This window comes from Rhodnius prolixus, unplaced genomic scaffold, assembly GCF_049639745.1.
Source record: "Rhodnius prolixus isolate KJV_2025 unplaced genomic scaffold, Rpr scaffold_1, whole genome shotgun sequence".
In the NCBI taxonomy this organism is placed as follows: Eukaryota; Metazoa; Arthropoda; class Insecta; order Hemiptera; family Reduviidae; genus Rhodnius; species Rhodnius prolixus.
Window position 1 is genome coordinate 61152225 of NW_027411581.1, and position 22328 is coordinate 61174552.

General features: G+C 31.9%; 2 protein-coding genes across 8 annotated transcripts in view; both read left to right on the plus strand.

Moving 5' to 3' along the window:
- Nucleotides 1-22002, plus strand: part of cue (Low-density lipoprotein receptor repeat domain-containing protein cueball) — a 41896-nt gene extending 19894 nt beyond the window's left edge. For 3 of the 7 annotated variants that reach the window (XM_074121493.1, XM_074121529.1, XM_074121489.1), the window contains exons 2-9: nucleotides 13234-13455; nucleotides 13585-13780; nucleotides 13888-14073; nucleotides 15828-16080; nucleotides 16292-16488; nucleotides 16577-16768; nucleotides 18020-18320; nucleotides 18419-22002. In XM_074121493.1, coding sequence (XP_073977594.1) covers nucleotides 13234-13455; nucleotides 13585-13780; nucleotides 13888-14073; nucleotides 15828-16080; nucleotides 16292-16488; nucleotides 16577-16768; nucleotides 18020-18320; nucleotides 18419-18544 — 1673 coding nt within the window. In that variant the 3' untranslated portion in view covers nucleotides 18545-22002. Of the gene's footprint in view, nucleotides 1-10757; nucleotides 11755-12324; nucleotides 12863-13233; nucleotides 13456-13584; nucleotides 13781-13887; nucleotides 14074-15827; nucleotides 16081-16291; nucleotides 16489-16576; nucleotides 16769-18019; nucleotides 18321-18418 lie in introns of those variants that run through there. The other 4 variants (XM_074121520.1, XM_074121511.1, XM_074121501.1 and 1 more) reach the window with 4 other exon arrangements.
- Nucleotides 11761-12276, plus strand: Vsp37A (Vacuolar protein sorting 37A). Its single transcript, XM_074121911.1, has one exon. It carries the CDS (start codon nucleotides 11842-11844, stop codon nucleotides 12274-12276), a length of 435 nt encoding a protein of 144 aa, XP_073978012.1. The 5' UTR covers nucleotides 11761-11841.
- Nucleotides 22003-22328: the final 326 nt, after the last annotated feature.

Sequence of the window (22328 nt, forward strand, 5' to 3'; positions counted from 1 at the left end):
GTGAAGATGCACAACAAATACTTCCCATTGTATTATAAATATAAAGGAATCTCTTATACTGTTCTGCAATGGTAAAAGTGTGTAAAGAGAATTGTGGGAGTGATGATTTTCCCATGGTTCACAGAGAGAGAGCTTCAGCATCGCCTAGTTGCCGGGCTTTGAGCATGTGACCATAGTCACGTAGTCACAATCCTCTCTTCCTCCCGCTACCCTTCTGAATTAATCCCTCTTTCTGGGGGTTCATCACCCCCAGCTAGAGCGCCCGTCTGGGGGTGGCCCACACTTTACCAGCTACCTCAGTATTTCAGTATTCACTCCTTCATTGCACTGTAATTATCTACTGCTGAACAAGCTACAATAGTTTTTTCGTTCTTTTAATATAATTAAAAAATTATCCCCTCATTTGGAGATTGAACTTACTTTCTTACTAAAATTGGTTCTTGTGGCTACAAATTGACAAAAATTACATCTTGAGGAATATCAATCTAAAATCTTTTATTGCTTACAAAATATGATTTTACAAAAAAAAAAAAATATATTTTCCACTACCTTAATACAAGTCCTGACCTTGTAGAACTGGTCAGAATTAATTAAAGTGAGTTAATCTTATAATGTATGTAAATAAAGAATAAGAAACTTGGAATAAATCAAAATTAATAAAACTGCAAGTAAGTGCATTAGAATACGTGATTACTTCATCTAAATTGATTTTATGTTTTCTTGTCTCAGTATTTTTCTAAAGACATCACACACACACAGTTATTATGAATAAACGTGTCCTGGAAGGAATGAAGTATGTAAATAATTCGCAAGCAATTCCATTCGTTAACTTATGAGAAATCTTAATTTTATACACAGAAAGTAAAACCTCTTAATTTGTCTAATTTATCCATTGTTGTTCGCAAATAATTAAATTTGTTGCCGAAAGATCCTCGACCTCTACTTGTTAAGAGCTCATTAATAAAAAATATTAACTACTAAGAATTGCAAAGAAATTGGGTACTTCTTTCTGTTTATTTTTTGAATTTTACGGATTGTTCCTTTAGAAACGAATCCACATACTAACTTCTTAAACAGAATTAATTGTAATTCAGCGGTACACTGGAAAGACTTAGCAAAATTCTAAGAAGATAATGCAGCAACACAAGAGAGACACGTATGTATATCAAGAAGGAAAATGCTGCCTTGGTTTTCCAAGCCACAATATTTCATTACAGGCTCAACTATAATAATGCTGGAAATATGGGCAAGTAACAAGAACAAAAGAAATGTTAGATATGATGAACTTAGTCAATGATTCTTCCTACAAATTTACCTACATAATCAACGTTCAATCAAAAAGCAGCGAAACAACTAGCGTGTTAATATAGTCACCAAGTAGAAAATTAAAGATTATTTTATTTATACAGTGAGTAATCTGCATTCGCGGTGAAGTGGAAAATGATTTGTCTTTAGAAGGACGGGTCTTATTTAGCTACTGTAACAGAGGGGTAGTAAAGAATCGATGAAACAAAAGGTAAATGGTAGATCCTGTCGCAGTAGATCAGGCATTAGAAAACTAAACAGGTGTTTTTATAGATTGATATCGATTTTTTACGTACTTCCTAGAGTTCTCAGTTAGCCAAGACAAGTGCCTAGGTGCTTAGATGTTGCCATCCTGCCCCTGTAAACAATAGTTTATAATTATTCAAATTATTTTTTAATAGGAAATCCCACTGTATTTTTTCCTGGTACTTAGGAGCTAAAAGCTTGTGCATTGCATAGAAAAAATGTACCTAACGCATATTTCATAATTACTAGAATATAAATTAAGCTATCTATTAGATATTAGGTATATATAGAAGTAGATTAAATTAGACTCTGAGGGTCGGTACTGTTATCCAGGTTAAAAGTTTTATTGTGCCTACCTTTAATCTTTACTTTTGATTAATCTGGGAATTTAACTTCAACTACGTATTTTTCCGTCTCAAACTACACTTGCTGACTATATAATGCGACACAGAAACATAGTTGAAGTCATCAAACTAATCAATCAACCTGTAATGGAAGGATGAATTTCCGAAACCGGTCAAAAACTGATGAGCTGTGACGGATAGAATCAGCTATATTATCCACCTCTGTGGATCTAACCTCATTTTTTTTACAAGAGAATATATTGTTTTTCCTTAATGAGAAAACACTTTCCGGAGACCAGACAAATAACTGAAAAAAACTTTGGTCGCCGATGACGTCTGTTGTGGAGGCATAAGAGAGCTTTTACTAAATTCTTTTATTGTACCGGGTGCTCATCTGTTTTCCGAAACAAATGGCCAAAATATCTCGTATTCATTGTATATTTCCTTTAATAGAACTTTAATTATGAACAAATGTATGGTGTATGCGGCTCCTATGTATAATAAATTATTACTTTTGCTTCGGGAAGGATATCTGGCCTAAGATTGGCCCATGCATATTTTTTTACTCATTGATAAATCTTTATCGCGTTTAAATTCATGAACATTGTTAGTTAAAATGTAGATTCCTCACATTTTCGTTAATTAAATAAAATAGTTATATATAGTAAAAGATTTTTTTATAATTTTCTTTTTAAGTGATTTAATGTTTTGAAGTAGTAATATTGTTTTTTTTTTATCTCTTTCTGGCTCTCCTGTCGGTTATCTCTTAAGTGAGCGCTGCGAGAAGATTCAGTGAAGAATCTTCTTTAACGAAATCTTCTGTTTTATTGAATGGACTATTATTTTAACACCGATTATAAATAATAGCAAAAAATTCTTTACTTAGTTCCATTTATCAAGTCTGGGCTAAGAAATCGCAATGTATAATCGTGAAAATGTTGAATCTTTTTCCTACCTGTACCGTACCAAATTTTAAATGCTATTCTAGCTGTATTCTAGATCCGATAGGTAGCAGCATTAATGGCTATTTCTTCGTGATATTAAGTGACAAAGGGGAGGGGAGCTAAGGGTCCGGTGTTCGTTCGGTCAACAGATTTTATACTAGAACAGTTCCATTCAAACTAACTTTCTGTACCTATTTTGATTTATTTAGTTCAGGCTAGGGTAGCAAATGCTAGTAGAGTTTGTTGTAGTGAATAGATTCTTTATTCTTGGTTGTAACTCCCTCTATTAGAAGTTGTAAATTTTTCGTCTCGGAATGATTTTTGTTTGCTTTCTCTCTAAGTCACAGTCCAAGACTGTAGAAGAATGTTAAGGGTGTTATTTATTAGTGGAACAATGAGTGTGCTGATATCAAATCGGATTAACTTCAAATTTGATGAAAGAAGCAAAAAAAAGTTATCTTTTAAATATTTAATGAAAAATAGAACTAAAAAATTAATCTTAAATGATAACTGGTAGAAAAAGTGAGAGTGACGTTAAAAGATAAACCAACGTGTATGATGATACGGATAGGAGTTCTGGCCGAATGGCAGTGTGGAGAGATCAGCTGATCGTTAACCTACACTCCGTACATAGCGCTGGAGTAGCTGCCACCAATTGGCAGGAGGTCAGCTGTTTGATAGTTTAGCGAGGTGCGAGTCTCAGCGCGCGCGGGGAGGAGCGTCAGTGTGGCTGACTGGCCTACGTGACTGATCTCACGTGCTGGTTCAGTGCGCGGGTTCGCCACTTGAGCGCTACCGCCTCCTATAGGTCATTCTATTTCTTTCCTTCTCTTTACATTTCTCCTATTATTTATTTTTTTTTTCACTAAATAAATGACGTACAGCATAATCTTCGCGAAATTGACTATCCTAAAAACACTACGTAACTATTTTTACAACTAATCAGTATTTCTTCTTCGTGCCGCTTAATATGGAATGTTGTGAATTATATTTACTAGGAGATGGTCAATAACTGATTTTTCTTCAACTTTTCGACAGAATTATTGTTTTCCAACGAGCTATTGCGAAAGTTTATTGTATCAAAACTGATACTACATTGTAGTAACTCACTCACTATCCACTCTCAAAATAAAGGCTATTATTTGATGAAACGTAGCCGAAAAATCAGGGTCGATTTAGTGCCCAAAACCATAACCATTGCAAAACGTAATCCACTCATTGTTTTTTAAATTCGATGAAAGATTAATGTAAGGGAGATAGATCGTGCTGCAACAGTAAATTGGAGTGACCTTTCAGCATAATAGAAAAGTACTTTGCCAGCATAAATTAAGTCCAGAGTTGACATTCTACACACTTGTCAACTAAACAAGAAAGCAATTCGGAAAAAAATGTTTTGTGTTCGTTCGACTTTCTCCAACAATAATTGACTAGTTTTATTCTAAAAAATGTAGACAGTTTTCTACGCAGGCAGGTATAAAGATTCTATGTTATTGCACTGTACTCCAACAGTGCAGGTACAAACTGCTTTATGTATGAAATCTTACGTACAATCCACCCCAGTTCTGAACCCAGAATAAAAAGGTATTTTTTTCTTTCTAAGAAGTGCATCTTACTATTCGGCGGTGTACAGAATCGTAACTGTGTCGAGGACGTTGAAGGATCATAATATAATTGCACTATTAGTCGCATGGAAGACATAAAACATCTTCCAAATTATATGTCTACCAGTTACACTCATTCTAAGTAAAATTATTTTTTTATTATCACGATTGAATATCTCATTAGCTAACCAAACAAAGAAAAACACTCGAACACGTATCATTTTTTGCATAATTACTATTCGTAAATATCTAAAACGGAAGTGCATATACAGGAAGTGGAAGCAACGTTAAAAAAAGTTGCAATTCGTTCAATGGTCCAGTTCTGTATTTGTAAAAAAATGAAGTTGCAATCAGATTGCATTTAATCTTTAATCAAAATTTTTGTGCATTCACTTTTTCCCCCCCCTAGATACTGCATGGTCAAAGAGATGTACCCCTTACAATGTCAGTAGAAGTCGTGTTATTAAATAAATAGAAGGTTAAAATAGCCATTCAAAAATATTGCCTGATTTAATTAATTGAACAATATTAGTTCTTCCGGTTTAATATAAAATATAGGAAATATATTTGTCATTAATTAATTTTTTTTTTTTTTAAATAAATATAAACAATATTCTCATTTTTTCCTGTGCTAACTTGTTCCAGAAATAATGATACTTCCTTTTTCCTGTCGTGTTCATTATTATTAGCGTTTTAAATTTCATTTTGGCAATATAGGAAATAATTTTTTTAAACAATTAAACAGTAAACTTTATTCAATTAATCTTAAAACTGGTTATATCTTGAATAAATCCTATTAATCTGGCACTAGAATTCGTTTCCTTCATTGCAATTCTCGAAAAATCTGCTTGATAATTTTTCTGTAATACCAGAAATTTTTCAATATCTAATCATTTACACAAAGAATGTGAATTTTGAAGTAAATCAGGAAACTTTTTGTAAGGAAATCCATTTCAAAATTGGAAAACAAAAAAACAATTCTGTATTTTTACCGAATTTTGATCCAAACCTTATTGATGTTGAATCTACAATATGCAATGTTTATGTTTCTGTCGTATTTTTCGCTCTAACAACGAACCAATCTAATTTTAGAATAGTTTTTGTTAAAAACATTTTATGAAAGATGGCATTACAAAGAAAAAGTGTTATTGAAAGTAAAACTTAAAACATTCAAATTTAAGCTGTGGTTTTGGTTGCTCACTTACCATTTTCTCCATAACTTTTTACTAACGTCAATTATTACACTTTCAAATACGTACAGGTACCCCATAGCTATTCAGAATTTAAAACCTTCATGTCTGCTATCTACTTTCCTTTGTTTCTGTAATGGTATAAACAGAGATATGTAAATATATGTGCATAACAATTAGTTAAACTAAACTAAAGGTTAATTTCCAAATGTGTACTTATTATTTATGATCTACTGTAGTTTTATACGATTGTATTTTAATGGATATCTCAGCCCTAGAAGGGAAATCCTATAAAATACTGATATTAAGGCAAAGTGGCAGTTGAAGGAAAGAGGTGTGCATCTTGTCTTTCTAAGCGACTTGTCACAATAGCAAGACCTGCCGCGAGGCGTTGGAGTGGCTAACTGCAGGATGTATTCTGACCACTAACATCTACCCAGGATTAACTACGTAGGGCCAACTGGCACCAACAGGGCTTTGAAGAGAACATCTGCTGGTGTGCCCGTCCCTCAAAGATGTTCGTGAATAGCTCTTGTTAGATCCACGGATACCACGAGGTAACGCTGCCTTGTATTGGCCTGCCCGCCAACGATTGGCTCACATACATCAATTAATCGGCTTGGGAATGGGAAATAATTTATATTTAATTCATAATATACCTATTAAATATTATGTTCAATGGACAATTATTACTTATTTGTTAAAATGTATCCTTATTGATTATATCTGGTGGATTGATCTGCATTAAACTCGTACCGACACAAACTTTTTCAGATGAATAAACTTTCACGAAAGATGTAATTTTACTATATCATTTCTTTTATATATGTTTGTAGTTCTAAAATGGATATCGCTCGCAGAAACGCCACAGAAATCAAATTTTATTACAAGCAATTTACCAAATAATGCAATAAGTTCCATACTTCTAGGAAAAGGAGCTATACACGTAGTTCAAGGAAAATCTTTTGAGTTTTTCTTATTAATTGCACCCACACTTCCTTTCCTATGAGAGCTAAGTCTGCAATTCTCGAGAACTATCAGATATTTCCTTATAATAAAGTTCCACATGAAAGTCTCCTTAAGCATCTATTGTGTGAGATATATATTTTTTTTTACACAAAAACCACGCGTACTTTGCGCAAGTTGGTGGATGAGCTTACTGGTACCTCTTGGTAGACAGCTGAGCAAGAAAACAGATGTCAAGCTTCTAGGTAGGTTCTCTTAGCGTTTGGCCACATGTTGTTTGCTATTGTTAGTAGATTATGAAATGTTCTATCACAGGTGTTAGACCACTTGTTATAATGTGACAAACTGCTTCTTTTTATGAATTTTATTATGACTATAAATATTTTAGTAATAGCTTAATTTTACCTTTACCAAGCTATGTGACAAGTAATAACTCAGAAAAAATTGTCTCGACTGCAACGCTTATTATGGTTTTATCAATACAATTTAAATAAAATGAACAGTTTTCTAAATTTATATAAAGGTTGAGTTAATTAGATTTTCTTAAAAGGAAATAATGTACATTCCTTCTTCCATCAATCACGACCTAAAATTCTCAGTCCATCTCTGTTTTGTGAATCCTGCATTCCTCATTTGTTCATCAGACTATAATAATAAAAGATAAATCTTCCAGTATCCTTCTGGAAAACAACCAACTTCTTTTTGCTGACCACGTTTTCTAATGGTGGGCGTCAACGTAAAGTATACTTTGAGTAGATCGTTTTTTTGCACCGTACCCGCGAACTTTAAGATTATTAAAGAGATCATCTGTTAGATCTTGTAAACTTTTTAGGTCTGCGCATAACTTTTTATGACACAATCAAATAATGTAGTATTATATTCGTTTTTTTTTTCATTTTCGCCAGTTTAATCTGGACTTACGAATATTCGTTATAATTATGTGCTCATGATTATTTCGCAGTCGTTTTCCTCACAATCAGCAGAAACCTTTCTTCCGTAACGTAAATTTTGTCCTCCTCTACTAATAATCACCGTTAATCTGAATGTAATGTCCAGCCTTAGAGATAGGAGGATTTCCTGGTCACTGTCCAGTGTGTTCTATGCAAGAGCAGAGTTGTCATTTAGCTAGGCCAAGGACTTCTTGAATTTATTTCGTAATTGTTCCTTGTAATGGTACATATAAGTATATAATTTTAGGAAGGAAGTAAGGTTTTTTTCATTGAACAATCTTTTCAAAATTATCACTTAATCAAAGATTGAAAGTGTTCCCCATACTAAGGTCAATTAAATATTAAGTTTGAAATAAAAGAAAACATTAAATGTGTCCAACTTTCCAAATGCATACATATATCATGGGTTGTGGGGGGGGGGGTCAATCAACAAATCGTGTATGCAAGCATTCTGTGTGAAAAAAGTGGCACAAAAACTAAAACCACCTAATCTGGATTTCTGTTTATTTCGGTCACTATAGTAACACTATTCGATTCCTTTACCGTTGTACTAGTTGAATAAAATTGAATATTAGCCTCGCCAGCAAATTTTTTATTATCGAGCTTCGCACTCGGAATAGATCATTCTGATCAAGAGCTCTTTTTGCCTCTCCTAGAATGAGTGAAACATGAAATACAATGAAAGAAGATTGGCCTCAGTTGTAGTCCAGAGAAATGAAAAAGAGTGGATGTCTTGGTTGGACGGACATAGTGGGCAGGGTATTAGCTTACCAAGAAGTTATGGGATAGAGGCTTGAGAGGAGATACAATAAGAGATTGTACTTTTGTTTGACAATATTGACGCTGGGGAAATCTCAGTGTGACGACATCCTTAAAAAAAAAAAAAAAATTGATTCTGTTCAAATTAATAAAGTTTGTTTAATTTATTACGGCCATGCGTACCGCTGCTTCCGTTTTGTAGTTCAATGTACGAGTATTTTTGTTATCGCGAGTGGATCAAAAGTTATTGTCAGGTAGAAAGTAAAAATTTTTGTATCTATTAGTTTGATCGACATACATATGTATTATGTATGGCTGTCATATGTTTTAATTGAAAACTATAATATAAATGATATATAACTAAATACTCTGTAAATAGTTCAAGTTGTGAGGAAAATAGTTAAATAATTATTAATAAATAATTTATCATATAAAAACTGATTAATTTTTCATCCTTCTCTCCAGATCGACAATAAATATAGCACAGGGTCCTTTTCTTGTTTCTTAAATTAATTTCCTTTGTAATTGACGACTTGTTTAATTAGCACCTTTATCATGTTTGTGCCTTACTTCTTATTCTATTATTTATTTGTATTAATTATATAATATCTTCATTAGTTTTTTCAATCTATATTAAATGAAGTGATCCAGCGAGACTAGAATGGTGTAACTTTAGATGGTGTACCTTATAATTATAATGGTTGACCCTGTACCATTATCCTGAGCCAAGGTTTGCTAAAAATCAGTTCGTAACTTTAATTATTAATTTAACTTAACATATGGATTAAATAACTGTTCATTTTTAAAATTAATTAAAGTTTTTACTTTTCTGTTAATTAAATATAGTTCATTAGCGCAATAATGAAATGAATAATTAATATTATGTGCAACAATTACGAAATCAATTCAGGGTTAATTATATTTTTTTTAGGTATCTAATTTGGTCGTAGTTGGACGTTTATGTCTTTCCGTAAAAATTGGCGATTACCTGTACTATTTTAAAGTATTTTTGTACGTTAGAATGAAATATTAGAGTAAATTTTATTTTTTATGATAATCGACGTGCCGTAAATTACTTTTTATACTCTAGATTATTTGCATAGAATATGACAATTATGTAACGATAGCTGAACATAAACACTTATTCTACTCCAAATTTTCAGAAAAAGTTTTCAATAACTTTTTCCAAATCTTTCTTCTTATTACTAAGTATGCACTAGCTTCACCATCAATCCTTGCTCGCCCACAATCGACCGCTCAAAACTAATTTGCCATTGTAACGTAAAAAGAATGTAATTAACCTAGAATTGATTTCGTAGTCGTTATTCAGATATAAAATTTATGAAATTTCATAACAGTACTAATGAGCTGAATCTAGTTAATTAAAATGTAAAAATAAAATGAAAACGGATTTGATGACTCCTAAAATCTAACTTAGATAGATTTTAATTTAATGTCGCAGAATGCCTTTGCGTCCCATTACAATACTAGTTTATTTTTTTATGAGATTTAGGTGTTCTATCCCTAACCTGACATTTAAATAGGCACTCAAACTCAAAGCTAATGCAGAGATAGTTGGTTTGCAACTAAATGGTTTCAGCGCAACCAGCAGGTAAACACCAGCTTCACCTTCAAACCCTCGCTCACAGTGCAATGTGCACCCTACCAAAATCCACACATTCACATACATCATTACACTAGGTAAGAAGAGCCGTGGTTCCTCCAACTGTCGGTCACGATCCAAAATTGGGACAGTTTTTAGTTGGAGTGCAAACGTAAATTTGTCAAATGATTTTTGCCGAAAAAAGATCATTGTACTTATAGATAACTGTGTGTTTACGAAAATGCACACAAACCAGAAAATAATGTTCTTGTTTTAAAGCTGTTTTAATTTTTTTTTTAAACTAAAACTCCTCCTGCAAAGTTACAATTTGTTTTCACTTTTTATCAAGGGAACAGTGTTTCTGAGATAGTTTGTCTACATTTAGTTAGTCGAGTATTTCTTTAATGAGTCGACCTGTCGCAGAATATTGGTTCTCACAGATAACAGTTTTTAACCAACCATCTAATTCAAAAATGCTTATTAAGCTATTTATTTTGGTAGTTCTTTTAGAAAGAAGCGTTCTACCCATTGTCATTATATAAGTTGCCTTGTCCATTTGTAATTTTCTGCAATATTTTCCAGATTATTCCACCTTCATTATCGCAAATTGAGTAATTTGCTTACAATTTTCTCTTAGTTATTAAAAAACTGTACGTTTAAATGAATGAGTGTTATGTTAGCGTACATAGAGTGTGAATAAAAAAAATTAAATTTGTTTTGGAGTTACTTGTTACATGAAAATGTAGTGGTTAGGAACTTACAGTAAGATAGGTAAAAGGAATGCTAATTGCAAGTACGGTTCTGTCTGTTGGAGTGTTTGGTCAGCTTAATTCAAGAACGAAAAATCGTAGGAAGCCTACGATATTAGTTTAGGTGACACAATTGGACCTGACAATAATTTTTTGAACGAAATAAGCCTACCGAATATGCCTCTTTTTCTGAATCATTATTCAGTTATTTGAGATTTCCTCGTAAGTGGCTTTTCCTTTTTCTTCAATAATTGGTATATGAATTGCAAAAGAGTGAATCGTTTTTTGGAAACTGTATATTTTAGTGATTTTTTTTTTGCTACATATTGCAAGTTTCAAGAAAATTTGATTTCGTAAACTGCGGAAATAGAAATTCTTATTTTTGTTTTGTTCTTGTCGACCAGTGTGGCACATAAAATAATTATGATTTTAAAGATGAACATTTTGTTAAAATTTGTATATGTATATTTTCGTTTCTTGTTCAGGCTTACTTTAAATGAAATTTTATTTTATTTTTGAACTAAAGTAAAATTGCTAGACTACAAATATTAATCGCCAGTAAATGCTATTAAGTTATCGAACTTTCTAATTAAAAAAAAACGTTCTTTAGTGAGACAAAATTGTTTAACTACTATCCATTATTGTGTTAATTTAATCATAATTATTGCGTATAGAATGCGCTACATGTTATTCATAGAGCGCAGACTGGTGAGAAAAATAGTTACCTAATAGTAACCTCCCAAGGGTTTATGGTGAGTTGCTGTTCGTGAAGTTGGTTAGGTAGCGAGTGTAGTATATATATTGATTGAGTGAAATTCTTTGCTTCTTTCGAATGTGCAAACGTCTTCGGATTTTAAAGAAATCTTGTGTTTCACTGTTAATAGTGGGAAATCTATTACTTTTTATAGCCTTAACATTGTAAATTCTTATGTGGTACTTCTTACTTCATAGGTACCATTCGGAACTCTTTTTTTCTTTTGGATCAGAAAACTAATATTGTAAATTGATAATTGCATAAAATGAATGTTAATCAGCAGTGTGAACAAACTGTTAATGAATATAGTTCTTCACCACCGACGCAAAATAAAACGCACATGGTAGGTGAAGAGTTAAGAAGAGATTTTGCTCTTTTAAAAGATTTTAATGTTAACCAGTTAAGGGAATTAATTGATTCATCGGAACTAATGGACTCGTTTGTTGAATCAACGATCTCTGTAGACGTATTAAGAGGGCATACTCAGCGTTTAATTGAAACTACAGAAAAGTTGGCAAATGACAACCTTGCGCTTGAGCCTGAACTCTTAAAATTACAGTCTGAAGTTTCTGAGAAATTCCGTGAATTATGTGACCTCAGGATGAAGTATGATAATTCTAACCTAGAATATCAGAAACTATGTGAAAAATATAATCCCAAGTGTATCAAAGAATCGTTGTTGCAATCAGTTGCAACTATAGATGAAGAGAGTGAAAAAGTTGCTGAAGCTTTTCTCAGTGGTGAAACTGATTTAGAATCATTTGTGCAAGACTATATTTCTCATCGTGCTTTGAGCCATTCTCATAAAATTCGATATGAGAAATTGAGTAAACAGTTGGAAAAGTTAAAACAAGCAGGATACTAATACACTTAGTCATTTTTTGCATTAAAATTTCGTTAAATTAGGACTATAAACCATTTGTTGGAACCTGAAAATTTCTCAGGCGTTTTAGATTTACTTTTCAAGCTAAGTAATAAGTTACTGACATACCATTTTTTTTTAACCAAATTATTTGGATCTATATATTATTATTTAATGACAATAGTGGATGCACTGTTAAAAAGTTAGGAGGAATTGTAGGTGAGTTCGAATTCTGAGAAAGATAAATTATATATGAATTTCTCATAAATTGTACTAAATCGTGTTGGAAAGTGAAGTGACAGAAAGTTTGCGAGTGGAAGTCAAAACCACGAAAGTGCTACACCAAACTCTGTGTACGGATTAAAATCATAAATTAGTGAGACTGTTGAAAAAGAGATATTTATAAATAATTTCTTTGTTTTTATTCTGCATTGCGCATCTTACCAATTATTCAATGTATTATTAAAATTATTCTGACTACTTTAGGGATATTTTACTGAAGAAGTCTGTAAGTACAATGACTAGTTTTAAAACTCTTGTTTCAGTGACCTGAATCAGTTGTCTGATTGATCAGAATACTTGACTTCTTGTAAATATGTTTAATTCTATCTTTCTAAATATGCGTGTTTTTTCTCCTTCTTTTGTTTTTTATCAAGGTTTGTTGAGTGCAACTTGAAAACTCATTTTATACTTCCAAACGATTTGTTTTTAGTCACTGTTTAACGATCCAATTGCAGAGTACTGTGAATAAAGGTCGGTGATGAGGGCACATATCCTTTGTAACAAATAAACAAAGAAAGATGAGTTTTCAAGTACCTAACAAATCAGAGTTCTGAACTACTCTAAAATATTTTTCCTGTAAAATGCCAGTATTTGAATGTTGAAAGTTTAAAAATACGCTTCTCTTTTCGCATAACATTACTTTTTTATGTGCCATTATAATAGGAATGTTATTTACAGAAATTGCAGTTTCTAATGGTAATCTCGTAGAGTTACTCACGGTCAACGGAAAAACGGTAGCAACACTGGGACTTGAATTAACACAGGCAACTGCGCTTGCTTTTGATAGTTTACATATGGATTTTTACATCGGCGGTTCTGCTCCAACAAATGTATCTATCTTTAGGAAACATACTACCAAACAAGGAGGTTCTTATCCACTTCAACCCATTGTTGCTGCATGTAAGTAATTATTGTAATGATTTATTTCAAGTGTCACAAAATAAATAAAACCAATCAATAAAAAGTTTAAGTATTGCACGCACAATAACAAATTTGTGAAGGAAACGAATGTTTTGTTCCCTGTTTTAGCTGGAAGTAGTGAGCACTGCATTCAAGGTCTTGCATACGACCCGCTTACTGCAACATTATTTTGGACTACAGGAAGTGGAAGAACAATAATGTTGGCGCAACTAGAGGAAAATAGAACAGAATTGGTCGAAGGAGCTGTTTTACATAAATTTGTGGATGAATTACCTTTTGGAATTGCTGTAGATTCTTGTACCCGGTAAGTTTATTACTTCTGCAACTTTAGATGTACGAATGTTTCGAAAGTTTGTCTAAATCATACCCACTTATTCTACTTCTTTATTTTTTAAACATTTCATTTGATAGAACGTTGTTCTGGACAAACTCCAACATTGGCAAACCAACAATTGAAAAATCATCTTTGGAAGGACAGGATAGAGCAATAATTGTAGAAACGGGATTATTCAAGCCAATGGCAATCACTATATCTAAAGGTGCGGAGAGATACCTGTATTGGGTTGATGAAAAAGGATACCACTTCACTATTGAGAGGTTTGTAACTATATCATTCTCTTTTAAACTCCTTTTGCATAGCTTTCTTTCTTTCTTTTTAACCAAAAAAAGTGTATTTTATGAAACAGAATGCGCCTTAAATCAATTAAAACTTTAAAAATTAATAAAATATGTTTAAAAATTTAAAATATTTGTTGAATCTCTTATTACATAGGGATGAATAATAAAAATAGGGGTTAAATAATAAAACTCAGTGGGAATTTCCCATATCTTTATCATATAAATTATTATAATTAATCAGATTTCTTCCAAAAATTAATAATAATAATGTTCTTGTAATTGGTTAGGCTTTAGCATTTATACAGGGTGTTTATTTTAAGACGGCTCAAATGCATTTCATGCTTAAACGGTTGATCTGAGCGAAAAATGGTAGAGGAAAAATTTGTTGCCCGTCATCTCTAGTTTCAGAATATGTGACTTGATTTTAGATTCCTGCCCGCATACGCGGTTGACGCGCGACCAAAAGTGAGGGTTCGCAGTTGACCCCCATTTTCATACACACAGTTTTAAAGAGTATAAAAAGTAATGAAAGAAACTGGAAACCGCAATTCGATATTTTCAAAATTAAAGGTGCTAGGCCATTTCAAATTCTGGTATTTTTAATCATATTTCAATTTTTTAACTTGTTATCAAAGAGAAAGAAGAGCACGCGATAGGTCATTTTTATGTATTTTTTCATCCCCTTTCTACTAAAAATATTGCCAAGGCCGTAAAGCTAGTATTTTTCTTAATATCGGGAAATAAGTCGTATTCCGAGTGATTTTTCTAAGAAAAATCAAATGTTAAGAGCTTTAGTTGTTCTCAAACATACCCAAAATGGCTAAAAAATAATTTTACATCTGTTACAAACAAGAAGGTTTAATAATTATTTGGTAATTTTGGGAGAGTTGCGTTTAATTACCAAAAAAATTGGAAACCTCCTGCCACATATTTAAGTGGTCAATATCTTTCATGTAAAGGATCAAATTTATTCCTTAATTTACCAAATAATGCATGTACTGTGCCTTTAAAGGTGCCTCCTCAGATACAGAGAGCAGTTGATAACCTCCTGGCTAACCTGGCTTGCGAGTCTGAGGAGGCACCTTTCAAGACACATTTCATGCTGCAAAAGTGCATTATTTGATAAATTAAGGATAAATTCAGCCGCGTATGCGGGCAGGAATCTAAAATCAAGTCTCATATTCTGAAACTAGAGGTGACTGACAACAAATTTTTCCTCTACCATTTTTCGCTCAGAACAACCGTTTAAGCATGAAATGCATTTGAGCCGTCTTAAAATGAACACCCTGTAGAAACAGAATTTCTGAGTTATAAGGTCACAATTTCATTCGATTTAAATTGCAGGGCATTTAAAGTACCTATCTAATAAAGATTGAGAAGTGTTTCTATTTGTTAAAAAAATGTTAAAAATACGTAGTAGTTCACTTACTTAGTATGTAATGTAGGAAATATAATGTAGAAACATACGTAGTACGTAAAAGAAACTTAATTGTGTAGTTACCGAGAAGCTGTCCAAAAAAGTGTAATTAGTTAACTTTTTTAATTTTATATAAGTGGTTAATCAATTAATGATCTTTTCTGCTACCCAAATAATTTTCTTTAACTATTCTGTGCGTCACTTTGAAGAATTTATTTTCTTCATTATTCTGCATTATAATCTCGGAGTAATAACTGTTAAAAGCTTAAAAATAATGTCTTCTAGCTTTATTAATTTAGCATGTGTCTAATTTAAGGTGTGCATTAGATGGTTCTCAACGCCAAAAAATAATCCGCAGCGAAAATCAACAACCTTCAGCCCTTACAGTGGCCGGAAGTAGTTTATATTGGACTGATACTGTGGTTAACTCTATATGGTCCGTTTCTAATTATAGCGCAGTGTCTTTAAAAAATTATTCTACCGAACACAATGCTATATTGAAAGGTATTATATCAATCTGTGAAGAAGGTATTATGAATAACACTTGTGGTAATCTTCATCTTAAAAAGGTAAGCATTTTAATAATAATTATTGAGCTTTTAAAACAGCTTAACAAACAAACAAACTTGTTTTAGGAAATTAATTTAATTGTGCTTATTACTATTTTGAGTCTTTAAATATTTAAGTATTAAATTCTTTAATTATAGAATAATTAGAAATATTTATTAGATTTCAAGTTCCTAGTCTACAAAATTGGCAGTAATTTTGTTTGTTATCAAGGTTGAAAAACTATCTGGTGGTATCTGTCTGAATGGCGTAGTCACACAAATTGGGAGTTGCCTTTGCAATGCTGGATTTACTGGAGTTCATTGTGAAATTTCATTATGCCACAACTTGTGTCAGAACGGTGGGAAATGTAGCTTCTATAATTCCAGCACACCTATGTGCAGTTGCCCTCAACATTTTGCTGGAGATCGGTTAGTTAATTTATCTATAAGTGTCATCATCTAAGGGATAGAATTTTAATTATTAAATCGACATAAAAAAAACCATAATTGGTTTCAGGTGTGAAATAGATTTATGCCAAAATCAATGTCTAAATGGTGGGCATTGCTCCAAAGACGCTAATGTAACAGAATGTGTTTGTTTAGAAGGATTTTTAGGCGATAGATGCCAGTTTACAAATAAGTTATGCAGCTATATTTGTAATGAACTTAAATTTCATGATTTGAATAGTTCAGAGGTAATCCAGTGTGGGTGAGTACACAAATACACTACTATAATCTAATTAAACTTGATAAAAGACTCGTCCATCAGTAATATCCTAGGGAATCGATAAAAATAGTTTACTTGTATATTTTTAGATGGAAGCTATACAAAACTGCATAAGTTCATGAATTTGGTTGTAAGAAATACAAAAGTACTCCAAAACATAAATGATTAAATTTTTCATCGTCTATAAAAAGTTCAAAATTGAAAACGTATTCATTCTTTAATTTTCATTGATTCTCCATATGAACCATTTAGAAACCAAATAGTAATTAACCGTATGGTTGAACTAAAATTGTAAACAGCTATCATTGTTTGTTCTGCTGTTGTTCCTGATTATTGTTTATTAAAGAGCATTTCATTTTCCTGCAGTTAGGTAGGGATAGGTTTTTTTTTTTTTTTTTTTTAAGAAAATTTCAATTTTGATAAAAGATTTTTAGTACTATTGCACAAAATGGACTTATCCTCTTTTTTCCCCCCTGGAAAATCTTACGATTTCTCTAAGCTTACTAATTACATCAATTGTTGGGGGAGAAGTTCTGTGAAGAGGTGGATGCCAATTTTCAAATATCTTACGCAAACTTATTGTAAATCTTATTGTTCTGTTTAATTTAATTTGAATTAAATTTCATTATTTGATGGGTGAGTGTAGCTGTAACTATCTTTTGTCTTTGATTTTACCCATTTATAGTACTCATGTTAATTGATTCCCAGACCGGTTTCATCTATTAACCCGACGTAGATCAATCGTTCGGTATAGGAATTGCGACTACGTTACCGTCTCATTCTAAACTTGCAGGCTTAGTGAGAGAGGTTACATTATGTAAGCTTGCTATTTTTATTATTATTTTTTCATATATAAACAATTTAGGAATTTTTCAACTGCAGTAGGTTATTTCTAATAATCCATGGTTCCACAATGAGACTTGGAAAGCTAAATAGGTCAGGATTTTTTAGAATCGACTCCCAGTTTCAAAATACATATTAGCTTGGTGGACTTCGCTATCGTAGCGATGTAAAATTCGTGCTATTCAAAAAATGAATATAAAAAAAATTATGAAAAAATTCAAGTAAAGAATCTTAAAAAGCAGTTATCTTTGTTTAAACAAGTGTACCAAGAACGTGTGATCCGTGTGGAGGTGAAAAATAAATGAAATAGCAATTAAAGTTATAATTTATTTAAAAAGAAGATATATTCTAATTACGTTTGTTCATATATATTCCTTTCTGTTTGGCTAGATGTGTTATTAATCCTGAAAAAGAAAACTCTACATCCAATGTTGAAGGATTTGAACCTTTTGGAGATAAGGAGAGATCAGAGAGGCTAGTGTGGGGTTTAGTTGCATTAATCGTTTTACTCATAGTCATCATCATAGTCTGTTCAGTCGGGTCTGTGATATTATACAGACGGAAAGGCAAATCACCAAGGAGGTACCAATTCAACGCAAACTCTGTGAAATCATCAGGAAGACCGAACACTGCCAGCGGTGATTGTGAAATTGCTATTGAAAACTGTTGCAACATGAACATATGTGAAACGGTAAATCTTCTTTTATTCTTTATCTTGATGATATTTTTTTTTGAAATAAATTTTAGATGTTAGAAATAGAGCTTCAAGTTTTTTTTTTCTTTTTACAGCCATGTTACGAACCACAATTTCGAGCTCCAGGAAAGAACACCAAAAGTAAAAAGGAAGAAAAATGTGGCCTTTTATCCAACATGGATGTTCAACCTGCCGATACTACATCGAACGATTTGTTTTAGCGGAGATTGTGAGAAATTTTCGGCAAAATGTGCCACGTTCTAAAGTGTGTTAGTTCCTTTTTACTTAATCGGGCGTTCAGATCCAATTGGATGTGATTGCCTTAAAGGCTTCGTTACTTATCACTATTACTTAATAAAATTATTTAAAAGTGAAAAAAGAAACATTTATATATTTTTACAAAGAAAAATTAATTGTTGGCTGTGGTTGTATTATTGTCGATAATGATACAACTTATTTCGTTCGGTAAACATATATGTAGATAAATTAATATTTATTAGGTATATTTAAATTGTATTTAGCATCTTTTTGAAAATAGTAGGTGAGTCAAAAAAAAAAAAAATTGTTATCTTTACTGACATCTCGACTCTTGTTTATTTACTTAAACTCAGTTGTAAATACATCTACATTTCAAAACAAAATTTCCATAATTTTATATATAATTACTATTTTTCTAGGTATATTGAGTTCTGAGCAAACCTCAAGATTCCTTGAAAAATAGTAGTTTTTTTTTTTTGACTCGCTTTAAGAAATTTATAACGTATGTTGTCGTACGAATTACCTTCCTACACACAAAACCTAGACAGGCCCTCCTTTTGTAATTTGAAGTTTTTGGCCATGATAGCTTTGGCTTCTAAAAGTTTCATGTTGAAATAAAAGCCTATTATTCATAATCATGCTCAGCTGCAGAAGGAGTTAGGCCAGTAATGATGAAAGTGCAAAATGAAACCTATCCCCACTTTGTTAGGTAAAAAACGAAGATACCAATATTTAAGTAGATAATTTAGAAGCAAAAACTTCCAAAGAAGAGGGGTTTATGTGTATGTTTTGGACAGAATCCAGAAAATATGTCGTTCCAGGCGCTGTTGTGTTGAATGTGTTGGGTTGATTAAATGAGTGAGTGAACACCAAGCATATCTGTTGTCATCAGGAAATGCAAGGCAGACGCATGAAGGAGACCAAGGCTGTAGAGCTAGTAATGAATACAGAGGCAAATTAGAAAGTACAACTTTTTTATTTATTTCAATCTCCGTGTGAAAAGAATGTCTTACCCAGATGCAAAAGTTTTGCCATTTCCAACATAAGCTTAATAGTTCTTATTTTAAACAGAATTTCACTGGTTCTTAATATTGACGATTGATTTAGTGGGAATCATCTACATTTCTACAATTCGTGTGTAACAGTCTTAAACTGTACCTTTTATTGTGGATCTTGAAGTAAGGGATTTGCAAGTTTTTTTAAGCGTACAATTTCACTTTTACTCTGGGGTAGATTGCCTTATCTGAAGCTTCCGTGAGTTTTGTTTGTCAGTTGCATGTATACTTTAATGAAAGAATTTGTGCGAGAATAATTTTGCTCACTACTGAAAGGATCTGCAGTGGTGTATAAATCCATCTGGTTAAAGAAAGAGTGAGAGACAAAATGGTGTTCTAAATGAGAAAGCGGATACTAAGAATTAGGTAGTTTTGTAGAGGGTACAAATTATAATGTTAAATCCGCTCTGATATAATCTTATCATTTATATATGCAGGCTTTCAGTGGTACCTTGTTTACATAATTTATATAGTCATCTAAAATTATGTACGAGTGGTAGAATTCATGTGGATGGATGTGTATATATTAGAAAGGCCAGAGATTGAAAGCCAGTGTTGCTGTGGTCCCGTTTATCCAAGTAGCTATTTACATCAGCTACTGTTGCACCGGATGCAAGAGTGAATGTATGTATTCAGTATTGGTCTTACATAAGCACACTACAAGATTTGGGTTGGGACCCCAAGATGTTTGAAGTTAACCATTTCACGCTTCTAATAATACTGGACATTTATTCAATTTATTTGGTGATTATTTTAAATACTGTTAATATGGTTTCTTTTTAACATTAGCTCCCACAAAGTTTTGTATACTTTTTTTTTAATGAGATAATATTTTTTTAAATTAAATTATTTTTTAAATTAAAAAAAAAAATTGATTTTTTCCCAGATGTAAAATTATTCCTGGAAAATTTATTTTTTAGAAAATTGTATTAAAATTGTGAATAATTAAATAGAATGCATATTAGTTTAAAATTTGTAAATAATGTTTTAAAATTATTGTTTAAAAAAATGTAGTTTCTTTGTAAAAATTGGAGACTTCCTACTTATTTTATTTTATTTATAAGTAAATAAGAAAAACTAATGGAATGATTTGAGGAAAATAGTATTTGTACAACCCATCTTTGATTGATATCTTAATTCCATGAAATTTAGTAAAGTTAATAATGTAAGGTAAAGTAAAATAATCGCCCATTTTTTCAGGCGGCGCTTAACGTCCAACTACCAAATAGGTGTCGTGGACGGAGGCGACTAGCAAACATACTTTACTGTAAATTTCTTTTATTAACCATTAAATAAAATCCAAGGCCAAGACCGGGAATCGAACCCAGTACCACAATGCATATTAGCTTTGCAGGTCTCGCCTCTTAACCCGCTCGGCTACTGTGGCGCCTGTTAATAATGTTATAAGACATCTTAAGAAATTCATCGCTATTACTTGGTAGAGTTTTGTCCACCTCCAGTGCTTAATCTTAATCTTCCTCATTCTCTCAGCTCGTATACGTCCTCGAAACAGACATCCGGAAAAGTTGCTAATTGTATTCTTGACTGCCTTTTCCTCTCAAGATTCGACTCAGAACCGTAAAATTCTGCTGGCAGTGCGATAACTTCGTAAAATTTATGTATAATTTGTTTGTGAATATTTCTTAGTATACTTTTTTCCCTCCTTATCATATCAACTTTTTTTATTTATTATTATTCTGGTGTGGATATTGTGGATTTGCAGGTTGGGTTGGTCGCAATCGAAGAAAAATTAAGACGGTAAACTGCTGAGCAGCGAACCTGGTTAGGGACTCTGCGGCCAAACGTTCTACATTCCCGACAACAAACCAACTTAACTAGATGGGCTAGTGCAAATACATTATCTCTACATTTTTAATTGATAGTAAATTGTTAATTATCTAAAGTAAATAGAAAAACGTAAAGCATAAATTATCCATCACTTTATGGGATGGGATTAAGATATCAATAAAATATAGGTTGTACAATACTCAGTAGTTCCACTTATCCTTTGTTAAACTGAAGTTTTGAAATTTAATGGTCCTTCTTTATTCATAGTCATTTTGTATTATAAGTTGACGATTATTTTAAATAAATATGCAAATATTCAGGAATTTAGATAAATCAAAATTTTATTATTTTTAATTACTTAAGAAAAATCTTTTATTAGCTTTGCATTGGTGCATCGTGCCGGATTATTATTATTTTTTTAGAAATTTCAATTTATTTGTATTATTAATTCATAACATTTAGACAATTGAATATTTATTTTTCCTTTGTGAATTTTCTTGTTATTTTTCCCACTTATTATTTTCTATCAGTTTGTGTAAAGTTTTAGATTTCTCTTTTTATTTTCAATATCTTTATGTCTAGTTTTCTTTAGGTCATTCCTGTGTTGTGAGAGTGGTTTTTTGTTGTTTCTTTTCTTATTTTTAGGAAATTGAATTTATTTTTGTACAAAAATAAAATTATGAAAAGACTCTGTACAATTAAATTTAATACACCAACCAATAATCGATAATAAAAATAGGAGATTTGTGAATAAAAGACATGTGTGTGGAATTGTTTTAAAATTCTTTTCTGCTTAAAACAGAAGAATCATTAGTGGAATTTCTTACAAAATAAGGAAGTTGTGGAAATGATGTCCACTACGGCTATAACAGGACCTTTAGACTGAACAATTCATATCCAAGGA

What these genes read in the sequence shown, in the direction of transcription:
- Vsp37A (XM_074121911.1), top strand. Translation starts at nt 11,842, where the DNA reads ATGGACTCGTTTGTTGAATCAACGATCTCTGTAGACGTATTAAGAGGG.